This window comes from Typha angustifolia, chromosome 11 (assembly GCF_048772165.1).
Source record: "Typha angustifolia cultivar Huaian chromosome 11, ASM4877216v1, whole genome shotgun sequence".
NCBI classification, from domain to species: Eukaryota; Viridiplantae; Streptophyta; class Magnoliopsida; order Poales; family Typhaceae; genus Typha; species Typha angustifolia.
Genome location: NC_133249.1, coordinates 9,538,703 through 9,564,148, shown reverse-complemented (window position 1 = coordinate 9,564,148; position 25,446 = coordinate 9,538,703). Strand labels below are relative to the sequence as shown.

At 41.2% G+C, this 25,446-nt stretch overlaps 1 protein-coding gene across 1 annotated transcript in view; it reads left to right on the top strand.

Moving 5' to 3' along the window:
• Window positions 1–25,172, top strand: part of LOC140769806 (uncharacterized) — a 47,328-nt gene extending 22,156 nt beyond the window's left edge. Inside the window, exons 3-4 of the mRNA XM_073110676.1 lie at window positions 3,234–3,327; window positions 24,767–25,172. Coding sequence (XP_072966777.1) covers window positions 3,234–3,327; window positions 24,767–25,011 — 339 coding nt within the window. The 3' untranslated portion in view covers window positions 25,012–25,172. The remainder of the gene's footprint in view (window positions 1–3,233; window positions 3,328–24,766) is intronic.
• Window positions 25,173–25,446: the final 274 nt, after the last annotated feature.

Below are 25,446 nucleotides of genomic sequence, written 5' to 3'. Positions count from 1 at the left end.
ATATTTTTTATATTTTTTATATTTTTTTAATTAATTTTCGGGTGTTACACATTGGCTGCTTGAAACCAATGAAGCGCCACATCTTCAAGGTGGAAGCTCGCAGGTGTCATCTTATATTCTTCCATTGTACCCTGGTATGCGAATAATTGTTTCGCTCTATACAACCAATCGATCGGATTGCCACCTTTGAACTTAGGAAATTTAAGACGCACGATTTGCCCACAGATACCGTTGTCTCGATCCGGATCATATCCCAGTCCTTGTCTAATTGGAGGAGGATGCACCATGAATGGTTGATGATCCCTCCTTCGATTTTGATTAACTCAACGCGGTTCCGGTTCGTATTGCCCCGCCCACGGATCAAGATCTCCAAGTCGATCTCCATAGTGGTTTGCTCGACGGATGGGCTCACCTGCAACTGGGCCTGGTGAAACCATCCTTGCTTATCTCTGCCCATAGGGTGGTGGCAGCAAAGGCTCTTGTAGGTGCAAATTCTGAACCGATGGCGATGGGTTCATGGGGGTGGACTCGCATCGTGGGGTCGATGGTGCATTCCCGTTTGCCATGGCTTCCCTTGTTGCTCGTAATTCCTACATCATCTCCATCATCATCTAGTTGATGGCTATTTGTTCGGAAAGAGACCCAAACATGGCTTGAATGCTAGGCTATTCCGATTTGGTCGGGCGGTTCCACGGGTGGAAATCCCCACAACCGTTTTCCCCTCCACTATTGGGAGAATCTCTTCTTCCTTATCTTGCCGTGCAGCCATAGCTGTGGTTGTCATAGGAAGCGTGTGTCCGAGGAACAGTGGCTCTGATATTTGCTTGATATGATTTCCCATTTTTAGCCAAGGCTCGATCTATTCCGATTTTTAGATCTAGACAGGATTTGACACGGAACTTTGAAAATAGATCTCGAAAGATTTAGTTGTTGGATCGATGTGAAATTTTGTTATTGTAGCCCCGGAAAAGAGCTTTCCAACAAATCAAGTTTTAGGCGAATCGGATGGTGGGATCTCGAGATATCGTCCAAATAGTGGACGAACGTCGGGAAGTCTGATTTAGGATCCGTGGCTGGAGGCACGAGATCCTTGGTGATGGTAAAGGTTGGTGGACCGGCGTTAATGGGGTGGCATCGGTGAGTACGTGGAGATGGAAGGGTTATGGGTGATGGTAGGGTTAAGGCAAAGTGATAGATTGGAAGAAGAGGGAGGAGTGGGCTGCTGCCCCTAAGGGACTAGGGTGATTGGCCGGTCGAGGGAGGCTAGAAGCGGCGACGCCGGGGAACGAGAGAACGGGAGAGAAGAAGATGAAGGAGACAAAGCAAAAACTCAATTCATTCAATAATAATTCCATGGTTGCTATTCACGTTTTTAGAGGCTAACCAAACAATTTAAAATTGGCAATTATTAACTCTAAAACAGTAGATTTTTTTCCGATCGCGTTCGAACGCATATTTTGCATTCTCTGTATGTGCTAATGCGATGCAGGCGTTCGCAGGCGCATTCGAATGCGACATACCAAAAATTTATTTTTCTATAAATTAAACTCTAAAATAAGAAATAAAGACATCCCTAAAGTGTATTTATGCTTGAGACGACATCGGTGAAGTCCGAATTGTATCACATTGGGATGAGCTTATTTATCTAGTTGATTTTTATTTGAAGAAATAAAAGGTTTTTGCCAGGAGGCATTCGAATGCAAGGACTGCGTTTGAACAGGCCATGCGAATGCCTGCACGCATTCACAAAGATAGAGAATATGATTTGCATGTTTGAGCAGCCTTGGGCTCGTTCTAACGTGGTCGTTCGAACGTTTGTAACGATAGAAAACTGTATTTTCACATTCGAATGCGCCGCGGTGAAAATTGTTAGTTTATTAGGGTTTTAACTTACTTGTTGGGTTCTTAGAGTGAGCCTCTATAAATATATGGAGGAAATCCTAATTGGAGTTTTATTTGATAATTGAAATAGCATTGTGCTTTTATCTCCTTTCTTTTGCTCTAGCCATTGGCGCCCTCTTCCACCTCTTTCCTTCCACTGTCTAAGTCCTTGGTCGGCTTTCTCTAACTCTTAACCTCCATTTTCTACAACAATTTCTCTCCTTTCACTTTGAAGGAATTAACCTAGCACCTATGTAGCCATTGAAGGGATAACAAGTTAGGGTTCATTCGCCTTCAGCCATTGTTCGGCCGATATCTCAAGATCTAGTCATCCAAACCCTACGATCTTGGATTCTTTGGAAAACTCTTTTTAAGGGCGACAACATATCCAAAATTCAGCAAGATCCAACGGTTAAATCATCCGCAGCTTCTTTCGAAAGTCTCATTCTCAAATCAGTCTAGAACAATTACGGATTGGATTAAGCCGATTCATAACAACTGGTATCAGAGCCAACGCTCCTTGGACCGTCATGGCTACCACAAGATCGAAGGCAGGATCAAGTTGTTATAACTCCTCACACACGAGTAATTCACGGACAATCAGACTCTGGTTGACCTTGCCAAAGAAAACCTTATCTATTGAATTAATACCGTTTCAAGTCTTATTTAAACCACATTTTTTACATTTGGCTATACCTAAGTGCGGAATAGTAATCATTCGAATTTGTATAGTTATTATAATACATGAAGTGATACCTGCCTATTTGGAGAATTACATCCTGTAGTAGGTATGCACTTTTGCCATAGAGATTATATATTACAATGAAGCAACTGTAGAGACGATATGACATATATTTTAAACCACATTTATTACATAAGTAGTTAAAATTTTTTCACAGCTTACCTTTTGACGATATGACATATTTTCGCTATTCAAAAATCAAGCCTTGCGTAACTTTAATGCTGAAGAATATCCTTTTGCAAATAGACTAGAATCAAGTATATGATTAACTTTACTAAGCTTATGACTAAAAATGTGCTTGATAGACTGACTAGTTTGTTCTTTGGGACAAAACTCAAAAGCACAGGATTCTCATTTTAAAAGGCAAAAGCATCAAATGTGAACTGTAATGCAACTAAAGATAAGATGTTAAATGAAAATTTTCTAAAGAAATGATTATTTTCTTCATCAAGAGTAAAACTTATTAACTGAGCCATAATAATGGAGTATTTATTATTTAGTGATGTATGAGCACACACTTTTCGTCCTTTGCATTGGGTCTATGTATATAAAATAGTTGATTTTTGAAGTTCTATGTAACTTGCTTGACGCTGCACTACTTCCTTTGCAGAGGATGGTTATTTCACTTTCAACTGATAAAGCTGTATGGGATGCAGTTATGAAAAATGATGCAGTACAAGAAATCAAGCAATGCTTCCTTCCAGGTTTCTTTAAGTGCTATAGTATACTTAATTTTGTTCTGCTGTATGAATTTGCAATCATTAACCTCTATAGTGATTGGTATTACTAATTTATCTTAACTTACAACTTCCAATATCCTAAAATCATAGGCCTTGTGGAGGGAGAGGACGATTTGAGGGCTAATAATATAATACATTAGTAATATATTATATTAAGTATATGACAAGATATACCTATCCAAGGATGGCTGTTCCTATGGCATGGTCCGTGCCACAAGAAAGGGAGAGAAAAAGAGGAGGGAGATTGCTCGCCTTCGCCTTGCGCCCTACATCGCTCGCAGCTAAGCTTGCCATTGACTTTGGCGTAGCTCGTTGCTCACGTGCCCCAAACTCAACAAAGAAGGCGCCGCTTATGTTGTGTTCTGTGCCCTAGCTCGAGGAGGAAGGAGATGAGTTGGATTGGATGTGGTTGGATTAGGTTGAATAAAAAATTAAGTTGCGGATCGCGATGGGAAACAATAAGGTTGATGTCGGGCAGCGAAGGGAAAATGCGAGCATTAACAGTGATAGTGAGTGAATGGCTGCTAGAAGGGGTGTTGTGTGGCAATCCTCGTGCCATGTGTTGATATGTATAGTGCCTTTCGGCATGATTATAGTTGTACTTATCTAACTTCATACTTAGTATATATATATATATATATATATATATCCACATAAGCAAAATAGTTTAACATATTATGGAGGTAAAGAAAATGAATAGAGAAAAGCCCTATTTTGTATGTTTATGAGAATCTCCAATCTGTTATTTTTATATATTGCTTTATAGATTTGAGTAATTTCACATTTCTTCACCTTTAAAAATCAAATGTTTATTACCGATATTTAATCTATATCCGTATCTATATTAAGCAAACATGGTAACTAGTTTTGCTATTTGTAGCCATCTTTATCCGTAATCTTATTTGGAGAAGAGAAGCAGATTCAAATCCAATCAGTTTTTGCCTATTGTACATTCCATTCCCAAAATTAAGTGCAACAACAACAATAAACACTTTATTTGGGTTTGCCTAATTCGAAGATTGTACATAAATTTTTAAATAATTTTTTTGAAATTTGTCATACTTACTAAATAAAAGTAAATAAAGTTGTAGGAAAGCAAATGAGCTTTCTTCTTTTACTAGATATTTAGAAACCCCACCTAGTGCCACCAAGTCACCACTTCCCCTACAAAGTGAACTTTATTTTTTTACTATATATCTATAAATCCCCACCTAGTGCCACAAAAGGTACCACTTTCTCTACCTTTGGTACTTGTTGCTCCAAGAGATGTTACTCCTATTTAGATGTGATCATTGGGCAGGTCGGGTCGGGTTTGGGTGGGCCAATCGGACTGTTCAATGTGTTCGCTAGCCTGCCCGTGAGTGGGTCGGGCGTTGCCGGGCTAGATGATACAATTCAAACTTTATCGATATTTATTCGAGCATGGATACACTTTATGAATGTCTTTTCTTATAGTTTTAGTGTTTTATTTAGAGAAAAATAATTTTTCTGTAAGTCGCATTTAAATACGGGTGAATTCGAATGCACTTGCGAATGCTTGCATTAGGTTCACAAAAACAAAAAACGCAAAATATGAGTTCGAACGCGATTGAGTGTGTTCGAACGTTTGCATCAGGTTCGCATAAACAGAGAACGTCTTTTGTGCGTTCGAACGCAGTCGACGAAAATCTATTATTTCTAAGGTTAATAATTGTCATTTTTGAATTGTTTGGTTAGCCTCTTAAGGTGTGGAGGGCAACCAAGAATGCATTATTGAATGAATTGAGTTTTTGCCCTATTCTTCTTCTCCTCTCTCGTTTTCTCGTTCCCCGGCTTTGCCGCTTCTAACCTCCCTCGACCAACCACTCACCCTAGTCCCTTAGAGACGGCTCACTCCTCCTCCTTCTTCAAATCTCTCTACCCTTGTCCTAACCCTTCCATCATCCATAATCTTTCCACTACCACCTTACTCATCGGTGCCACCCATTATCGCCGGCTTACCACCTCCATAAGCCACCTAAGATCTCGTGCTTCCATCCACGGATCCATTGACGAACTCACTCCCTGACGTTCGTCTACTTATTTAATGATATCTCCAGATCTCGCCGTTCGATTTTCCTGAAATTAGATTCGTTGGATAGCTCTTTTTCAAAGCTACAATATATCAAAATTTCACATTGATCAGATGGCTATAACTTTCAGAATCCTCTTCCAAAGTTTAGTGCCAGATCTGAAAATGGGATAGATCAACTCTTAGCCTAAGGGGAGATTGTATCACTAGAATAGTCTACGTTACTGCCCGTTGGCCCGTGAGAGAGCGGGTTAGTCGGGCCGGGCTAGTGCGAATTTGTAGAATTTTTTTACCATTAGCTTATCTTTTTTAAAATAATTTTGTTCCTCTCTTTTCTTAGAAAAAATAATATGTTAAATTCTTTTTTTAAAAATAGTACAGAGTATGGCGTGCTTTTGTGTGGGCTGAACAATTGGGCCGAACGGGTGGGCTTTTGTGTGAGCTGACGGGTGTGTTTCTAGAGCAGGCTTTCGAGTCGGGCTGATGGACGGGCTTGCAGGCCAGGCCAGGCAAGCAAAGGGTTGGTCCGTACTGTCCATAGATAGTTCGGGCTCGGGCTGGGCCGTTTGATCAGGTCTACTCCTATTACTGATGCATGATCATTTTGTTGGGTAATATATTGCTGATATATTAAACTACACTTGTTTTCAAAATGGCAAGGTTTAACCAGATGTGAACCAATATACTTATCCATTTCAATATTTGGAGGCGAATCCATATCCATGTGGCCTTAAAGAGATATTGGTCTGCTTTGATTAAGAGCATATCAAGGTACAAACGATCTTGGCTTCAATTCTGGATTAATATGGTGAGCTAGGACAAAGTCTAGAATATGATTTTGGTGGCGGAATTGGGCGTGTGAGTAGTGTAAATCGATGAGAAAAATTGATAGGATGCATTGGGTGTGGTGATTTTGGCAAAGGATGTGATTTGATAGAGGAAAACCCTAGATAAAGGTTATGTGGTAACTAAGACAGATGGTGACGATAACTTGTAGGTGTTGATAATTTGGTAGAACGGAAGACGAGAGGAGGGAGAAGTTGGATCATTCCTTATAGACAAAGGGAGCAATCAGTCAAGGAGGAAGCGATGGCATCTCTAAATCGAAGCTAGATTGGTCAAAACTTAGAGTTAGCCAAATGAGAGAGAAAAAGAGCGAGAGAAATGAAGATAGAGATCAATAACACTCAAAAGTAATTAATGTTTCTCCAAAAGGGGTTGCTTCAATTTCTATTTATAAGCTAACCCACGTCCTAAGATAATTAGAGTCCTAATGTAAGGAAAACATGTAAAGTCTAGTTCAAGTCAAATTTGTCGTTTTGGCATTCAAATGCCTAAGGCCCATTTCTACTCTCGGGCTAGGGCATTTTGCCCAAGCGTTCGAACGCCTAGGCCCGAGAGTGCTTCATTGGTGTGTTTGGGTCCATATCAGCCCACTAAGCTTCCCTTACCTTGCTCTCAAGGTGAAAAGTTAGAAAAACGATCGATGATATAAATCTTGGGCTCCCATATCACCTCGTTGGATGGTTTTCCAAGTCATTCCACTAGGACTTCTGCCTCTAGCCTCAAGCCATGTCGTCTCCTCCTCGCTAGCACACGAACCGGCACACAAGTTTGCCACTTATCCTTGGGCTTGCACAACTCCATGCTCACAATGTGGTCTAGTCCAATCCTTGTACGGTACTGGTTCAATCCTCGTTAACACCTAAAATGGTTTGAAAAATCTATGTGATAATTTCTAGTTTCACATTGGATGTAACACCACTTGATGACATACTTGCACCTGTACGAATACCATGTCACCAACTTCAAATTCATGCTCTCAATGCCCTTGATCATAAATTTGCTTCATTTGATTTTGGACTATCCTTATGTGTATCTTTAACTTCTTTAATATGTCATCACGATCCATAAGAGTTAAATGACCTTCGATTCAATTGGAAGAGGCTAGCGGGTCAAAAATACGCAAAACGGGTGCCATGTGCCTGTATACCACCTCAAACAGTGTCATTTGCGTGCTACTATGATATGAAGTATTGTAGGACTACTCTGTCCATGACAAGTACTCCAGCCAGCATCTAGGATGATCTCCGATAAAGCACCGAAGGTATTTCTTAATCCTCGGTTCACGACCTCTGTTTGCCCATCAGTTTGTGGATGATATGTTGAGCTTAAGTCCAAGTGGATCCTTTGCAACCTGAAATATTTAGTTCAAAAGTCACTTATAAAACTTGATCGCGATCTAAAACAATCAAATGTGGCATGCCATAGAGTTTGGCTACATTTTGCACAAACTTTTTAGCCACCGTCTTTGCCAATAAAGGATGTACCAATGATACGATCTCCCCTTAGACCAAGGCTCGATTTATCTCTTTTTCAGATCTAGACAAAATCTGATATGGAACTTTGAAAATAGATCCCGAAAAATGCAGCCGTTGGATCGACGCGAAATTTTGATATGTCGTAGCCCTAGAAAAGAGCTTTCCAACAAATTTAGTTTCAAGCGAATAGGACGGTGGGATCTCGAGATACGTCCGATTAGTAGACGAACGTCAAGGGGTCAATCTTTGGATCCATGGATAAAGGCACGAGATCCTTGGTGATGGTGGAGGGTGGTGGACAAGCGATAATGGGGTGGCATCGGTGAGTAAGTAGAGGTGGAAGGATTACAGATGATGGAAAGGGTTAGGGCAAGGTGATAGATGCGAATGTGATATAGGCCTTCGCAAGCGTATGTGCGAACGTGATGTAGGCCTTCGCAAGCGCATTCGAACGCACATTTTACACTCTTTGTATTTGCAAACCTGATGTAGGCGTTCGCAAGCGCGTTTGAACGCACTCCATCTGCGTTCGAACGTGACATACATAAAACTTATCTTTCTATGAATTAAACACTAAAACAAGAATAAAAGATATCTCTAAAGTGTAGCCATGCTCGAGACATCAGTGAAGTCCGAATCGTATTAATCTACCATGCTTCCGCAATTTTGTTATCAAAGTGTGAAATTTGGGAAGCGATCATTAAACTCTGACTCAAGCTCCTCCATGACTTGATCCTCTGCACTGGTTCCCCAGATATTTGAAAATAGAGGAAGGGTTGGTGCTGAAAAAGAAGCGAGTTCATTTGTGTCCAGTTGGCATGAAAGTGCATCGGCTGCTCGGTTCTCGATCCTCTTTTTGTAGACTAGCTCGTAGTCGTACCCAAGGAGTTTCGTGACCCACCGTTGTTGTGCTGGGGTGTGCACACATTGCTCCATGAAGTAGAGTAAGCTACGTTGGTCCGTCCGGATAGTAAACCTTTGGCCAAACAAGTAGGGTCGCCATTTGGTGACGGCGTGTAGAATTGCTAGCATTTCACACTCGTAGATGGATAGTTGTCACGATTGGTTCGACAATGCCTTGCTCATATATGTCACGGGCCTGCCCTCTTGCATTAAAACAGCTCTAATGCCCTCACTCGAAGCGTCACATTCCACCATAAAGGGCTTGCTGAAATCCGGTAGAGCCAAAACTAGTGCGGTAGACATGGCTGTCTTCAATGCTTCGAAAGCCTCCGTTGCTTTGGCCGTCCATTGAAATCCTTCTTTTCTGAGTAAGGAGGTCAGCGGGGCAGCAATCTTGCCATAGTAGGCAATGAATCGCCAATAGTATGATAGGCTCTGATACCAAATTGATGGGTTTTTGAACCAAAGATAGGCTACGCTATGATTCCTTCAAGATCTAAATGTAGGAGAAGAATAGGCTGCAAGCTCGGCGGTATTAGGTTGGCGCGATAGTGCATCTGCCGCTCTATTTTTCGTTCCCTTCTAGTATTGGATTTCATAATCATATCCCAGCAATTTTGTAACCCATCTCTGCTGTGCCGGAGTGTGTATGCGCTGTCCCATAAAGTATGAAGGCTCCTTTGATCGGTTCGGATACTGAATCGTCTATCGATCAAACAAGGCCTCCACTTTATCACCGCATACAGAATTGCCAACATCTCTCTTTTATAAGTCGATAATTGCTGAGATTTTTGTAATAAATCCTTACTAAGATAGGCAATGGGATGTTCTTGCATTAATACAGCTCCTATGCCAACACCCGACGCATCACATTCCATAATGAACTCTTTGGTGAAGTTCGGTAGTGCTAGAGCGGGTGCTGTCGTCATTGCTGTTTTCAATTTTTCGAAGGCTATAGTGGCTTCATCCGTCCATCTAAAAGAGTCCTTTTTCAACGAAGAAGTGAGAGTAGCGATTTTGTCATATTCGGAAATGAATCGGCGATAAAATCCGGTCAGCCCCAAAAATCCTCTCAATCCGGTGGTGGTAGTAGGAATAGGCCAAGCGGTCATGCAAGCAACTTTTTGAGAATCCGTTGTTACACTATCCGCTGAAATGATGTGGCCTAAATACTCCATCTTTGTGATGCACTCTGATACTAAATTGATGGGCTCTGATACCACTTTGATGCGTTCTTGTACCAAAAGATCGGCTACAGAGCAATTTCTTAAGATTTGAATTTATTGCAGGAAGCAGTCTGTGTAACCGTGGGAAAATATTCGTCAGATATTCTCCGGTAGTCAGGAAATTACGAAACCAATTGGGTTAGATATTGGTAATTTCATGTATTTGACATGAACTTTTTATTAACTTTGAGCTAAGTTTTAAATGGGGCCCACACATTATTAATGATGGTTTAATGGTGGAATTAATTTAGCTTAAAGAGTACTTTATTGTCATATATTCACTTAGTCAAATCCATGAATAGAAGTGAATGAAAATTGGCTCTAAAGTGGGTATTATGGCAATGGAAAATAAAGAAAAGTGAGTTTAGTACTATATTGGATATTTGAGAAATGTTAGTATGGTATATAAGTAACAAACTTCTTATAGGTTTTGGGCTCCAAAAGGGATACCTATTTTGTGGGTAAAAGTTACTATACAACTTAACTCACATGCGCACGCCGCCCGGCTTGGTTCGCACGCATGGGTCAGTCCAATTTTAATTTTTTGCCTAATACGGGTTTAAATCTTGTCTGGTTCGGGTTGGTTGGTTGAACCTGCCCGAAGTCGAAGTGGTGTGTCCCTTCGATGAACAGTTAATCAGTTAGTTAGTTGGTTGAACTTGATCCGAAATGGTGAATCCTTTCATGGTGTAACTGTTAATTGGTTTTAGACCTGAAATGGTGCATCCATTCAGTGACCATTTGCATCTTTTCGTCGAGCCTGTTTAATTCTATAAATAGGCTGTCAATCTGCATAATTTTACATAGAAATTTAGTTCACTCTTAAGTTTGAGTCTACATTTGAGAGAGCACAGCACAGTTCAGATTCAACAAGGCATTCGAATAGTTGCTTTTTCTTTCGAGTGCAAGGCAGTCGTTTTATCCTGGGAGACCGACGTCCACTATTCTAGAAGTAATCGGTGGAGGGCGAATTGGTCTTAAGGAGATAGTGTCCAACACTAGACTCGACTATTCAGAATTTTATATTCTGTAATCTATAAATTTATCTAATTTATTTATTTTGATCAGATTTTTTGTGACTCTTTGGAATCAAATTGTTACCACTAACACTAGATCTGTAACTTCCTGATCTACAACTTTCGTATTTACGACCTTCGTAGATTCGAACTGTAGCAAGGATGAAAACACGGAATAACGTGGGTGATAGTGGTAGTGACGGGTGGAATGGATGTTAGGGTTATAGATGGGTATAGAGATGAAGGTGGATTGTGGATGTGATTAAGAGAAATAGACGAAAGGAATGAAGTGGTCGAGATCCCAAAGAAGAGAGGTGGCTCGACAGTCGAGAGAGATTATAAGTTAGAAGAAACCTTGCCAACTGTAGAGGTGGAAGGATAGTGAAGAGAGAGGAGGGAGAAGTCTAGATAGGAGGCAAGAAATCAATAATCGAATAGCATAATGAAGTTGGCTGCCATCCACACATTTGTAGAGGCTAGCCAACAAGTCCTAAAACAATATGAAACCCTAACAAACCAACTAAACCAGTTTTCCTTATCTTCTCCGATTACCTCTTGGATTAAGCTTTCGTTTTGTCGCAGATAAATTCTGAATTTGGAGAAGTCATGAATATCAAAGTTGTAAATCCGGAGGTTGGCGACTATACCCGGCCCTCAAGTCAAGTTTATTAAATATAGTCGCCCCGGCAAACTCATCCAGCAACTCCTCGATAACCGAAATAGGATGCCGGTCTCTGACGATAATAGCGTTTATTACTCGATAGACGACACAAACGCCATGTTCCGTCTTTTTTTCGCACTAATAGCACGGGGGATGAGTATGAGCTATGACTTGGTTAAATGAGGCCTTGCTTTAACATCTCGGCAACCATCTTCGAGATAACTTTATTTTGCATATGTGGATATCGATATGGCCTCACGTTCGCCGGTGCAACCCCAGGTACAATCTTTATGCGATAGTCCGCCGCTCTCCTAGGTGGCAACTCCTGTGGCAACTCCTGTGGCTCCTCAAACAGTCCATAAAAGTTATCTAATAAATTAGACAATTCAATAGTAGTACCTGAACTCGTTTGAGGCTCATCTCTTGCTGGTCCTAACTAAAGAAGATAGGCCAAATCATACACACCAAGTAGCCCCACCATAGGCTGCATCGTAGGAATCGGTGAAGTTCGTACACCATCAAGTCCCACATCTTTGTTTCCTTATTTATATTTCATCCACATGCTTCGGAAATCAAATGTGATGGGTCCCAAACTTTGTAACCACTGAGCACCAAGGACAACGTCCGTTCCTTGTAGCGCCAACGGATACAAGTCCACAACGATGTCATGTCCTTGCACCCGTATACCGACTCGGCGACACAAGCTCTTTGCCCTAAGCTTCGTGCCGTCTCCAATAGCAACGTTAAATCCCGTGGTCGGTTCGGCATCCAAACCCAATCTCCTCACTAACCTTTCGTCTAGAATGTTATGTATTCCTCGAATCGATGAGGATGTGCACACAATGCTTTCTAACGAGTCCATCTACTTGTAACGTCCTCGGTGCAGAAGTACCCGAATATGCATGCATTGATATTTCAGCTTGGATATGTTCCTCAACGCCTTCCTCAACGGTCTCCTCATGGGTCTCCTCTGGACACTCTCCATCATCAATCTCATCATCGATAAGCATCACACTCCCGATCGGTTTAGAACACTGATTACCGGGGGTGAAACACTCATCACATCGAAAGCAAAGGCTCTTCGCTCCTCCACCTGGGCAGGTGTGAGAGTTCGAACGGGGGGTCTAGTGCCTCCTCTAAGATCTGAAGGTCTCAAAGGTGGTCGTGGTCTAATAGCCGCAGCCGCTGTTTTTGAACCCGCAAAATTTTCAGTCGGCGTTTTAGGTGCAAACTGCCCATCTTGATTGCCCTAATTGGTTTTCGCTGCCATCTTTAGAGCCCTATGCTTTTGTTCCATCCTCACGGCCTTCTCAAAGGCTTCCTTGAGAGTAGTAGGACATAGAGCACGAACATCTGCTTGTATCTCATCCCGCAGCCCTGAAATAAATGTATTCATCAATGTCGGTTCAGGCCACGGTGGCTCATAACGACTACTAACTCTTTTAAACTCTGCTTGGTACTCTAATACGGTTATCCTCTGAACCATCTTGCTTAATGTGGTAGCAAAATCTTCATATGCTGCTGCCCCAAATCTGCATGTAATCCTCTTACAAAAATTAACCATCTGATAAATCCACCATCATGAATAACCGTTTCTTGGAGGTGAAAGCTTGCCATCTGGACTTTTGCATCTTCTGTTGTACCTTGACAATCAAAATATTATTCAACTTCAAACACCCAATCTATTGGATCACCGCCTTGCAATTTTGGAAAGTCTAAGCGTACGGTTCTCCCCCGAATAGCATTGTCGGGTTCACGAAAGATCCTTTGTTCAGGTCTAAACTTTTGTGCATGTTGATCATCTTCTCTAAATCCTCGTGTAACGCCCCCGCCCGGCACGGCACGTGCACGCCCACGCGGTCGCACGGCACGCGCGACGCACGCGACAAGTCGGGCGGGGCCCGTCACACACGGATACTCTCCTGTGCACATATAATCATGACATCATCAAATAAAACCTGCTAACCTATCCATGATCATATAATCCATCACCAAATAAATCATACTCTTAACCAAATAAACCTGTTAACATATGAATATCAAAGTCCACAATAATATATACTAGACCGCTACATAATCTGGCAAGACCCACACAGGCCACAACAAACCATCAAGATACAAATAAAATAACTAATACAAGAGTACACTATGATTCGACCTATATTATATAAATCATCGTCTGATACAATAAGGTACAAATATAACAAACAACGATACAACTCAATGTCTGGTTAAACTATCTTCTATATCGTCTCGCATCAATAGCTCACCTCATTATCACTCTAAAATATCTTCCCAAGATATCTCAGGTCGCTATCACGTACCACAAATCTGAGGGGTTAGAAAAGAAATAAAGAGAGTCATGAGCAAAAGGCTCAGTGAATAGACATTACCCCGAATCAGTGATGCCAAACAGAGAGTAAATCATGTACTGGATAATATGAATCAGAAAGCAACATCATGTCATGAATGAGTATATGAATGTATCCTCAATAATATATAAATGAAAAGTAGATAACATATCATAACTGATAAAAGTATATAATCCTCGACAATGAATAAACAAATCTCCATGTCATATGATCATCATAACTCTCTATCAAATATGACACATGATGCATGCCGACTATGACCATGCTATGATACCAAATGCAACCATATATGATGTATATTGACCACTTAATAATCAGGTATGTCAGATAAAAATAAAATCATATGCATTTCTCAACATTTACGATTATCATCGACATCTCGGTATAATATCATCATACTAGACCACTGTGCACAGTCAATACCCGGTACCCGGTCTCAACATCATATCCAAAGGCTCAGAGCATACTCCGCCACCCGCAAGAGTATCTCTAATATAACCATACCCCGCCACCCGCTAGGGTATCAACATCCATCCAGACCGGGCACCCACATAGTTGATAGAAACCTCGTGAGGATAACTCGCCACATATGCCCTGGCGAACGGCATGTGTCCGAATGTCTGCTGCGCACACAGACTAACGACCTCAGACGTAAGGCCAACAGGATCACGACTATGTCAAGCGATCAGTCATCTCCAGGCATGCCCTAACCCTCGCGCTCACTCGGGTATCCTCACGCTTTCTATCAACTATCCTATCAATCACATTTCATGCTTTCCTTCTAAATGACAGATCATATGCATATATCCAGTACGATAACAAGTCAATGCATAACAGGAATTTAGGTGGAATAGGAATCAAGAGAAAAATGATGCAATGTAGTCTCCAACTATATAGTCAACACATGCATACTCATGCTAATCTATTATATGCATACCCATGCTACAGATCAACTAGACATAACCTCACCACAGTATAATCATATCTTATCATCTCTATTTATCATCATCATACTCATATCCAAGATCAGCCTAATTATATGCATGATAAAAATATGCTCGACTGTAATCATCTCTAGATAAAATCATATAATCATGCTGGAGGCCAAAACATGCATGTACATAATATATAATATAACCTAATTTGAGAAAGGGATCTAGGGGATAAGACTACTCACACTAATCAGAAGATACAAACCACGTATCCCTTACATCCGCCCATCAACTGTGTGACACTTCTCGCTAGCAAGTACAATGGGGTCTCAAATAAAGGGTTCGGGATCTGAAAATGTTTAAATAACATAAAGTTAGTTGTTTATCCCATTATAATCCGTTCGAGTAAAATATGATGATTTATTAGATTTTAGAATTTCTACTTATTTTTATGATTGGCTAGATTTTAATTATAAATAAAATATAAATATAGATAAAAACCTAATTATAATTAAATTATATCTTGATTAATTAGGGATTATGTAGTCATTATCTTATTTGTTACAAAATAATAATGTATAATAAATTAACAGAATTACTTAAAATTTATATCATAAGAATATTAGAATATAAATCTAATAACTATAATTTACAAATTTATCTATTAATCTAATATACATATAAGTAAATAAATAAATAAATATAAGTATTACCTATATTATGTGTAATAGTTTACCACTTAATTAATCATCAATAAACTTTAATTAATAATAATCATAATGATGAATATGTATTATTATTAAAATAAATAATGTCTAAATCTATTTGTATTAATTAAGACAGAAATACCTAAATAAATAAATAATAAAATTAAAAGGATAAAGGATCTTGTAGAAAATAAGAAGAGGAGAAGCAGCTAAGGAAGAAGAAGAAAGGAAGAAGAAAGAAGGAAGAAGAAGAAGAAAAGAGAAGAGAAGAAGAGAAGAAAGAGAGGAGGGGAGGGAACTGCGGAACCGGGTCGGCGGGGAGGGCACCGGCCGCTGCTGGCTAGCCAGCGGCCGGCCTCTCGCTGGCGGCTCTGTTCCGACGTGCCCGAGCTCGGGTGTGAGCGCGCGCGCGAGAGAGAGAGAGAGAGGGGGGGAGAGAAAGGAGCTCACCGGAGCTCGCGGAGGTGGCGACGGCGACGGCGGCGATAGGCCGGCCTCAATGAGAGAGAGAGATCGAGAGAGAGAGAGAGGTTTAAAGAGAGAGAGACCAAACGAGAGAGAGAGAGATTTAAAGAGAGACGGAAGGCGGTGGGAGGTTGGCGGTGGCTGCGGCGGCGCTGGGGCCCGCCGCTGCCTGATGGCTGCAGCCGGTTGGCTGCGGCGACGCGAGGGGGGGGGTTGCGTGGCACCTCCCCCACGCAGCCCCACTGCACAGGCGCGAGGCCGATCACACTATGGCCGGCCACGTCGTGCCCATAGAAAGATTTTTTTTTTTTTTTGGATTGGGTTGTTACACCTCGAGCACGTCCATTACCATCTCCATAGAGATCAATCTTATCCTTATAGTGCCAATTCTTCTCGACGAACCCATGGACGTTGGTTGATTCATTCCTGCCGTGGTCGCTCCAAAGGAATCGGCCGCACGGTTAGGATCATCGTGCATTGAGTCTTCCTTTGTTGGTGTGTTTACTATAGGTCTCCTTATTGATGTTATCTTTCTTGTTTTAACCATTAATGGAGGTCTGAGGCTTACCTGCTCTGATACCACTTTGATAGGCTCTGATACTAAATTGATGAGTTCTTGAACCTAAGATAGGCTACGCTATGATTCCTTTAAGATCTGAATGTATTTCAGAAATTAGTCCATGCAATCGTGGAAAAATATTCGTCAGATATTCTCCAGTAGTCAGAAAATTACGAAACCAATTGGGTTAGATGTATAACTTCCTGATCTACAACTTTCGTATTTATGCCCTTCACAGATTCGAACTGTAGTAGGGACGAAAACACGAAATAACGTGAGTTATGGTGGTGGTGACGGGTGAAGTGGATGTTAGGGTTACGGATGGGTATGGAGATGAAGGTGGATTGTGGATGTGATTAAGGGAAGTAGACGAAGGGAATGAAGTGGTCGAGATCTCAAAGAAGAGGGGTTGCTCGATAGTCGAGGAAGATTAGAAGTTAGAAAAAACCTTGCCAACGATAGAGGTAGAAGGATGGTGAATATGGAGAAAGGAGAGAGTCTAGAGAGAAGATAGGAGGCAAGAAATCAATAATCGAATAGCATAATGAAGTTGGCTGCCATCCACATATTTATAGAGGCTAGCCAACAAGTTCCTAAACCAATATGAAACCCTAATTCTAGAAGATTTTTGTCGATCGCGTTCGAACGCACTGAAAAAGCTCCATCTCTGGATGTGTGAACGCGATACAAGCATTCGAACGCGGGTGTTCGAACTCGTCCAACCGTGTTTGAATGCACAATATGCGTTCTCTGTATTTGCAAACCTGATATAGGCGTTCACAAGGGCGTTCGAATGCAACCCCTCCTGCGTTCAAACGCGACTTATAGGAATTTTATTTTAATAAAAATAAACACCTAATGTAATAAGAAAAGATCCTAACTAAGTGTATCATAGTACTCCGTCAACACAAGAAATCCCTTCAATTCCTGTTGATTAGTGGGAATCGGCTAATCCACCATATTTTTGATCTTGCTTAGATCGGCTTCCACTCCTCTCACTGAGATTATATGACTCAAGTACTCCACTCGTAGCTCACCCCATAGACACTTGCTCATCTTGACTTTTAACTGGCTTTGTCGCAAGATATTTAACACCTCACGCGCATGCTGCAAGTGCTCGCTCCAATTTCTGCTATACACTAGAATATTGTCAAAGAAGACGAGCACGTACCGACGCAAGAGCGGGTGAAAACGGTCATTCATCAGCCCTTGGAAGGTAGCCGGTGGATTGGTGAGCCAAAACGGCATGATTCGGAACTCATAGTGGCCATCGTGAGTTCGAAACGCTATTTTGTGCACATCTTCTAGGTCAACGTGGATTTGATGGTACCCCGCTCTTAAGTCAAGTTTGCTGGAGTAAGCCAACCCTGTAAATTCATCCAGCAACTCCTCGATCACCGGTATTGGGTAGCGGTCTTTCACAGTGATCGTATTTAAGGCTCGGTAGTCGATGCAAAATTGCCAATTCCTAGCTTTCTTTCGAACCAACAGCACCAGCGATGCGTAGGCGCTTTTACTCGGTTGAATAATCCCTTGCTCTAGCATTTCCACCACCAATTTGCTGATCTCCTCCTTCTGGACATGTGGGTATCGATATGGCCGAACATTTGCTAGTTCAGCCCCCGGAATGATCTGAATGCGATGGTCATGCTGACTATTCGGCGATAGTCCTCGAGGCTCCTCGAAAAGATCCTTGAATTCCTGCAGTAGCTCTTGTATGTCAACGGGTATTTCTCTTGATGGTGGATGTTCTGGTTTAGCAACCGCCATTTGCAAGAGTAAAGCTCGGTCCCCTACACATGGAAGCCCTAATAATGGTTGCAACGTCGGCCTTTGCCGCGGTTGGTTTCCATCCAGTAGCACTCTTCGACCATTTCTCTGAAATGTAAGTGTGATATTTGAAAAATCAAATGTTACGAGCCCTAAGCTTTGAAGTCATTGAGTCCCTAAGACAATGTCGGCACCTCACAAGGCCAACGGATAAAGATCCAGTGTGAAAATTTGGCCTTGTACCTTCAACTCCATACCACTATAAATAAAATCTGTTCGCAATATGGTGCCATCTCCAATCGTCACATCGAACCCGTTCGTGGGTTCCGACTTGAGCCCAATCTTTCTAAGAAGCCTCTTATCAATGAATTTGTGGGTGAATCCGGTGTCGATCAAGATTCTTACTGTGATTTTTTTGACTATACCGTTCACTCGCAAAGTCTTTGGCGCGACTGTCCCTAAATAGACGTGGAGGGAGATTTCGGCGATCATGTCCTCCACGAGTTGCTCCTAAGCTACTCCTTGTTGTCCAGCGACATCTTCATCTTCAGCTGCAATCTCTTCATCTACCTCCTCTAATCCGTCTATTAGCATCATCGATCCCATTGGTTTTGCGCTATGATGTTCGGGTACAAACTTCTCATCACAACGAAAGCATAGGCCTTTGGCTCTTCGTTCCTCCACTTGAGTAGGTGTGAGTGCTCATCCTGGACCTCTAGGTGCGTACTTCACATCTTGGGAGAGCTTCAGGGGTGTTCGAGGAGGAACCATTGCAGCAACGGTTCTTGGTACACCGGTAACATTTTCTGCCGCTATGGTTGGTTCAGCTAGATTGTAGCTTTCTTGGCTCGACCAGTTCTGTTTGAGGTGTAACTTTATGGCTCGATATTTGTCTTCCATGAGTATTGCATCTTCGAAGGCCTCCTTTAAGGTTGTAGGCCTTAAAGCCCTCACGTCAGTTTGTATGTCTCCCTGCAGTTCAGATATGAAGGTACTGCGTAGTTGTTGATCCGTTCATGGAGGTTAGCATCGGCTACTTATCCTCTTAAATTCTTCTTGGTATGCCCCAATCGTAGTCCTTTGCATCGTCTTTGAGAAGAGAGCATCGAAGTCTTCATACCCCAATGCTCCAAATCGCCGTGTGATATCGGCATAAAAGTCGACCTAAGTTTCAATCGTCTCATGGGCATTGGCTGCTTGAAACCAATGAAGCGCCGCATCTTCAAGGTGGAAGCTCGCAAGCGTCACCTTATATTCTTTCGCTATACATTGGTACGCGAAGAATTGTTTCACCCTATACAACTAATCGATCGGATCACCACCTTTGAACTTGGAAAATTTGAGACGCATGATCTGCCCACAAATACCGTTATCTCGATCTGGATTATATCCCAGTCCTTGTCTAACCGGAGGAGGATGCACCATGAATGGTTGATGATCCCTCCTTCAATTTTGGTTGATTCGACACGGTTCTAGTTTGTATTGCCCCGCCTACGGATCTAGATCTCCAAGATGATCTCCATAGTGGTTCGCTCGTCGGATGGGCTCACCTGCAACTGGGCCTGGTGGAACTATCCTTGCTTGTCTCTGCTCATAGGGTGGTGGCAGCAGGGGCGCTTGTTGGTGCAAATTCTAAACCGGTGGTAGCGGGTTCATGGGGGTGGACTCGCATCGTGGGGTCGATGGTGCATTTCCGTTTGCCATGGCTTCCCTTGTCGCCTGTAATTCTCGTATCATCTCCATCATCATCTAGTTGCTGATGCCCATTTATTCGAAAAAAGACCCAAACATGGCTTGAATGCTAGGCTCTTTTGTATTCAAGTTTAGTCGGGTGGTTCCGTGGGTGGAAGTCTCCACAACCGTTTCCTCCTCTATTGGGAAAATCTCTTCTTCCTCATCTCACCATGCAGCCATGGCTCTGGTTGTTGTCATAGGAAGTGCGTGTTCGAGAAATGGTGACTCTGATACCACTCTTGGTACGATCTCCTTTTGAGCTAAGGTTAGATCTTATCCCGTTTTCAAATTTGGACAGGATCTGACACGGAACTTTGAAAATAGATCCTGAAAGATGCAGCCGTCGGATCGACGTAAAATTTTGATATGTCGTAGCCCCGAAAAAGAGCTTTCTAACAAAATCTAGTTTCAGGCGAAACAGACAGTAGGATCTCAAGATATCGTCCAATTAGTAGACGAATATCAGGGGGTCCGTTTTTGGATCCGTGGATGGAGGCATGAGATCCTTGGTGATGGTGGAGGGTGGTGGACCGGCGATAATGGGGTGGCACCGGTGAGTAAGTGGAGGTGGAAGGATTACGGATGATGGAAGGGGTTAGGGCAAGGTGATAGATAAATTGAAATAAGGGACTAGAGTGAGTGCCGGTCGAGCGGGGTTAGAAGCGGCGTCGCCGGGGAACCAGAGAACGAGAGAGAAGACGAAGGAGACAAGGCAAAACTTAATTCATTCAATAATGATTCCATGGTTGTAATCTACACATTTAGAGGCTAACCAAACAATTTAAAAATGATAATTATTCACCCTAAAACAGTAGATTTTCGCTGACCGCGTTCGAACGCACATTTTACATTCTCTGTATGTGCGAACGTGATGCAAGCATTCACAAGCACGTTTGAACGCAGCGTTTGAGCGTATATTTTGCAGTCTCTGTATTTGCGAACCTGATGCAGGCGTTTGCAAGCGCGTTCGAACACACTGCACCCGCGTTCAAATGCGACATACAGAAAACTTATTTTTCTATGAATTAAACACTAAAATAAGAAAAAAGATATTTCTAAAGTGTAGCCATACTCGAGACAACATCGGTGAAGTCCAAATCGTATCAACCAAGGCTGAAAAAGATGAGCATATTTGATTAGATGGTCTACCACAACGAATATCACTGAGTACCCTTGAACCACTATAAACCCTCAATAAAGTCCATGAATATGTCCTTCACGCATGGTCTAGAATGAGCAATGGCTGTAAAAGTCCAGCCAGCTTTATCATCTCCATCTTCACCCGTTGTTTCGCATGTTCTCACTATGCTTTGATGTTTTTCTTCAATCTAGACCAGATTTGGGAGATCCTCTTATAGGTCTTCAAGATACCCTCTCTCCTGCTTCTGGAGTGCAGTGAAAGTCCTCTAACAATCTGGTCCATAACGACTCATCCTCGGGGACACGAATCACCAATGGTTGAGTAAAAGCCTGTCTTGGTCTTCCAATTTGGGGTGGCTCTTCGGATCAATTTTAATTTCCTGCAACAAACCTCTCACTTAAGGGTCAATTATACCTGCTCTCCTTATGTTGTTGAGGAAGGGAAAAGATATAGTAGAAAAGGCTGCAAGTTAAGCTTCATGTGGTTGACGCGATAAAACATTTGCCGCTTGATTTTCTATTTCCTTTTTATATTGTAGCTCATAATCGTATTCTAGTAATTTTGTGACCTTGGCTGTTGTGTCGGTGTGTGGATACGTTGTCCTATGAAGTAGGGAAGACTCTTCTAGTCGGTATGGATGATGACGTGGCGCTCGATTAGATATGATCTCCACTTTGTCAATTCATGCACAATTGCTAATATCTCTCTCTCGTATGTTTGAGAGTTGCTGCAATTTTCTGGATAAAGCTCTTATCAAAATAGGCGATAGGTTTGCCCTCTTGCATGAGAACAACACCTATTCCCACTCCCAAATTATCGCATTCAATGATGAAGCTTTTGGTGAAGTCGGGTAGCGCCAAAGCCGGTGCCAACGTCATTGCTGATTTTAATGCCTTGAAAGCTGTTGTAGCTTTGTTGCTCCACTCGAATGCATCCTTCTTTAGGAGAGTCATTACGGGTGTTGCTTTCTTCCCATAACCAACCAAGAACCTCTTAGGTAGGTATGCATTGAGATTTTGACTTTGACTTCTTTCACATACTCATCCATTGCCTTCTTTAGATTCTCTTCCTCGCCCTCATTATCTTTAATGTTCTCTTACCCATCAATCAACATCACTCCTTGTTGTCTTTGCACACCGATGACTGGTGTAAATCGCTCTTCACAATAGAAACATAAACCTTTTGCTTGTCTCTCCTCTACTTGGGCCGAACTTACAATACGAACAGCTGGCCTAGAATCTTTCCTTATATTAGCTGAGGTCTGAAGGGGCGGTCGTTGTCCAGAATTTGCAGCAGGCACCCTTGGTCTAGTAGAAAAATTTCCTGTCGTCCAATTAGGCCGCGTCGGGTACCTTGTGTCATATATACTTCTTTTCTATGAGTATGACGTCTTCATAGGTCTCCTCCAAGGTCTGTGGTGGAAGCGCTTGAATGTCTACTTAGATTTCACTCCGCAATCCTGAAATAGAAGTGCTCTTCAATGATATATCCGACCATGGTGAAAAGCAACAAGCGCTAATTTTAGCAAACTCTTCTTGATACGCACACATGATGGTTCGCTAAACTGTCTTAATAAGAAGAGCATCAAAATCAACCAACTAGATCCAAATTTCATTGAGGCAGGAACTAAAGATTTTTCACTGATCCAAATTTTAGTAGGTGGTGGCATCTCGTTACCAATGTAGGGCTGAGCCCTCAAGATGAAAAACTTGTGAGCAAGACTTTTTGATCTTTGGCATCCTTTGGAAGGAAAGAATAGCTCTGCATGATATAACCAACCGACCGGATATCCTTCGCTGAATTTTAGAAATTTTAGCCATACTGTTCGCCCTTGGATCCCATGGTTGCCATTCGAATTGTATCCTCGTCCAAGTCTGACCTGTGGCCCCATTCCATGGTAGTTTCTCCTCTTTTCTACTTCAGCTTGACGTGGTTCAAAGACTAACTTCTCAGGTTCAATCAAGGCATTAGAAAGCTGCTTCCTTTCCAGTGCAAAGCAGTTGTTGTATCCTGGGAGACTGACGTCCGCTGTTCCAGAAGTAATCGGTGGAGGGCGAATTGGTCTTAAGGAAATAGTGTTCAACACTAGACTTAACTATTCAGAATTTTATATTTTGTAATATATAAGTTCATTTAATTTATTTATTTTGATCAGATTTTTTGTAACTCTTTGGAATCAGATTGTTACCGCTAACATTCATAACCAAAAAATGAGATGATTTTATATTGTTTATATTGTATTTGAGTATGATTACGTTGGCGGTTGTCCAAACTCTAAAGAGGTTTTACATTTGATAAAATTTGATCTTTCATTGAGCAATCCACCACATCATTATACATAAATGGATTGTTTTACTCTCCTACATTATCTCGGCCTTTTTGACTCATCTCATGTTATGTAGGTTAAATTTAATATAACAATGCGTTTCACTCTTTTTGAATGTAATGTTTGCAATCCCCAAATTGCACTTATTTCTGTCTCAAATCTGTTCGTTACCTCCCCACGTCATATAACAGTTGAAGTGTTCAGTTGGGACAGACTTGGTTGGAACATCATTTTATCTGAGTCAGATTCCTAAGGATCTAGTCAAGTTAAACTGGGGGATTTTAGTAACTTCATAGGTAGTTCAGCCAATCTAAAAACTAGAATATACATAAGCAAAAAATGAGATGATTTTATATTGTTTATGTTGTATTTGAGTATGATTATGTTGGCGGTTGTCCAAACTCTAAAGAGGTTTTACATTTGATAAAATTTGATCTTTCATTGAGCAATCCACCACATCATTATACATAAATGGATTGTTTTACTCTCCTACATTATCTGGGCCTTTTTGACTCATCTCATGTTATGTAGGTTAAATTTAATATAACAATGCGTTTCACTCTTTTTGAATGTAATGTTTGCAATCCCCAAATTGCACTTATTTCTGTCTCAAATCTGTTCGTTTCCTCCCCACATCATATAACCGTTGAATTGTTCAGTTGGGACAGACTTGGTTGGAACATCATTTTATCTGAGTCAGATTCCTAAGGATCTAGTCAAGTTAAACTGGGGGATTTTAGTAACTTCATAGGTAGTTCAGCCAATCTAAAAACTAGAATATACATAAGCAAAAAATGAGATGATTTTATATTGTTTATGTTGTTAGGCAGGGAAAAAGCAGCACGACCTAATCTTTACAATCAGGGAGGAAGGGAACTAATTTCCAAAGCAGACTTTTCCTTCTACAAGAAGTAGACTGTTTGGCTAGATGATTTGAAATGGTGCCAGGATATTTGTCTCTTACTTTGCGAGAAGTACCATATTGTTGTGTTGTCCTTTTTGCTTGGAGACATTTATGTTGTAGGACATATATATCATGTTAGTTATAATCTTCTAAAAAAGAAAAATCTAAACTGCCAGTTTTAATATAATTTAAAGAATTGAATGTGTTCATTAACTAATGTTACTAACTATTTTTCAAAAAAGGAGTGGTTGAAGACAATATTTCTGTAGGCATTTATTAATTTTTGGCTGAATCTTGCTGACATTTTTTTATGCAGCTGTAGGAAGTAAAACTAGGATGTTTGCTGACATTGTAACAAGAGTTATGAGTTGGATTTTGGAGAATGCAATGTCCAAGATATTGGAACTTATTGATAAGATCACCAATCTGGTGAATGAGCTTTTTCATTCACAAGAAAAGGGTATAAGTTGGGATACTGCGAGTGATATACTAAGTTCATCATTTATGCTGTCAGTCTTGGTCTTCATTGTTATCATTGTGAAACGCATTCAAGGAGATTGATTATTGACTCATATGACGAAAAAAACTTTTATCTGTATATAAGACATGAGGTGTTGAAAATTAATTGGGTTATTCTGATATGCATGTATTTTTCCTTGTATAAGAAACATATTTGGGCCTTCATTCTGAATCCAATTGGGCCAAGAGACTCATTCTGTTTAGGGTATTTGGGCCTCAGTTGACTGAATGGTGGTGCGTAATGGCTTGATTGTTTTTTATTGTCAGTTACATGCTGTTTCAAATGTTTGTGCCTAATTAACTTGACTTATTAAAATATTGATGCAAAGGAAGTTTGATGCAATACATAGATAGATACTAATGTTTTTCTGTAAAGATGTGTTATAAAATCTTCCATATTCAAGAAATGAAGATATGATTGTTGTTAGCGCTTTTGCTTCTTTATATCCCTTAAATTATGAATATCCTATCTTGAAA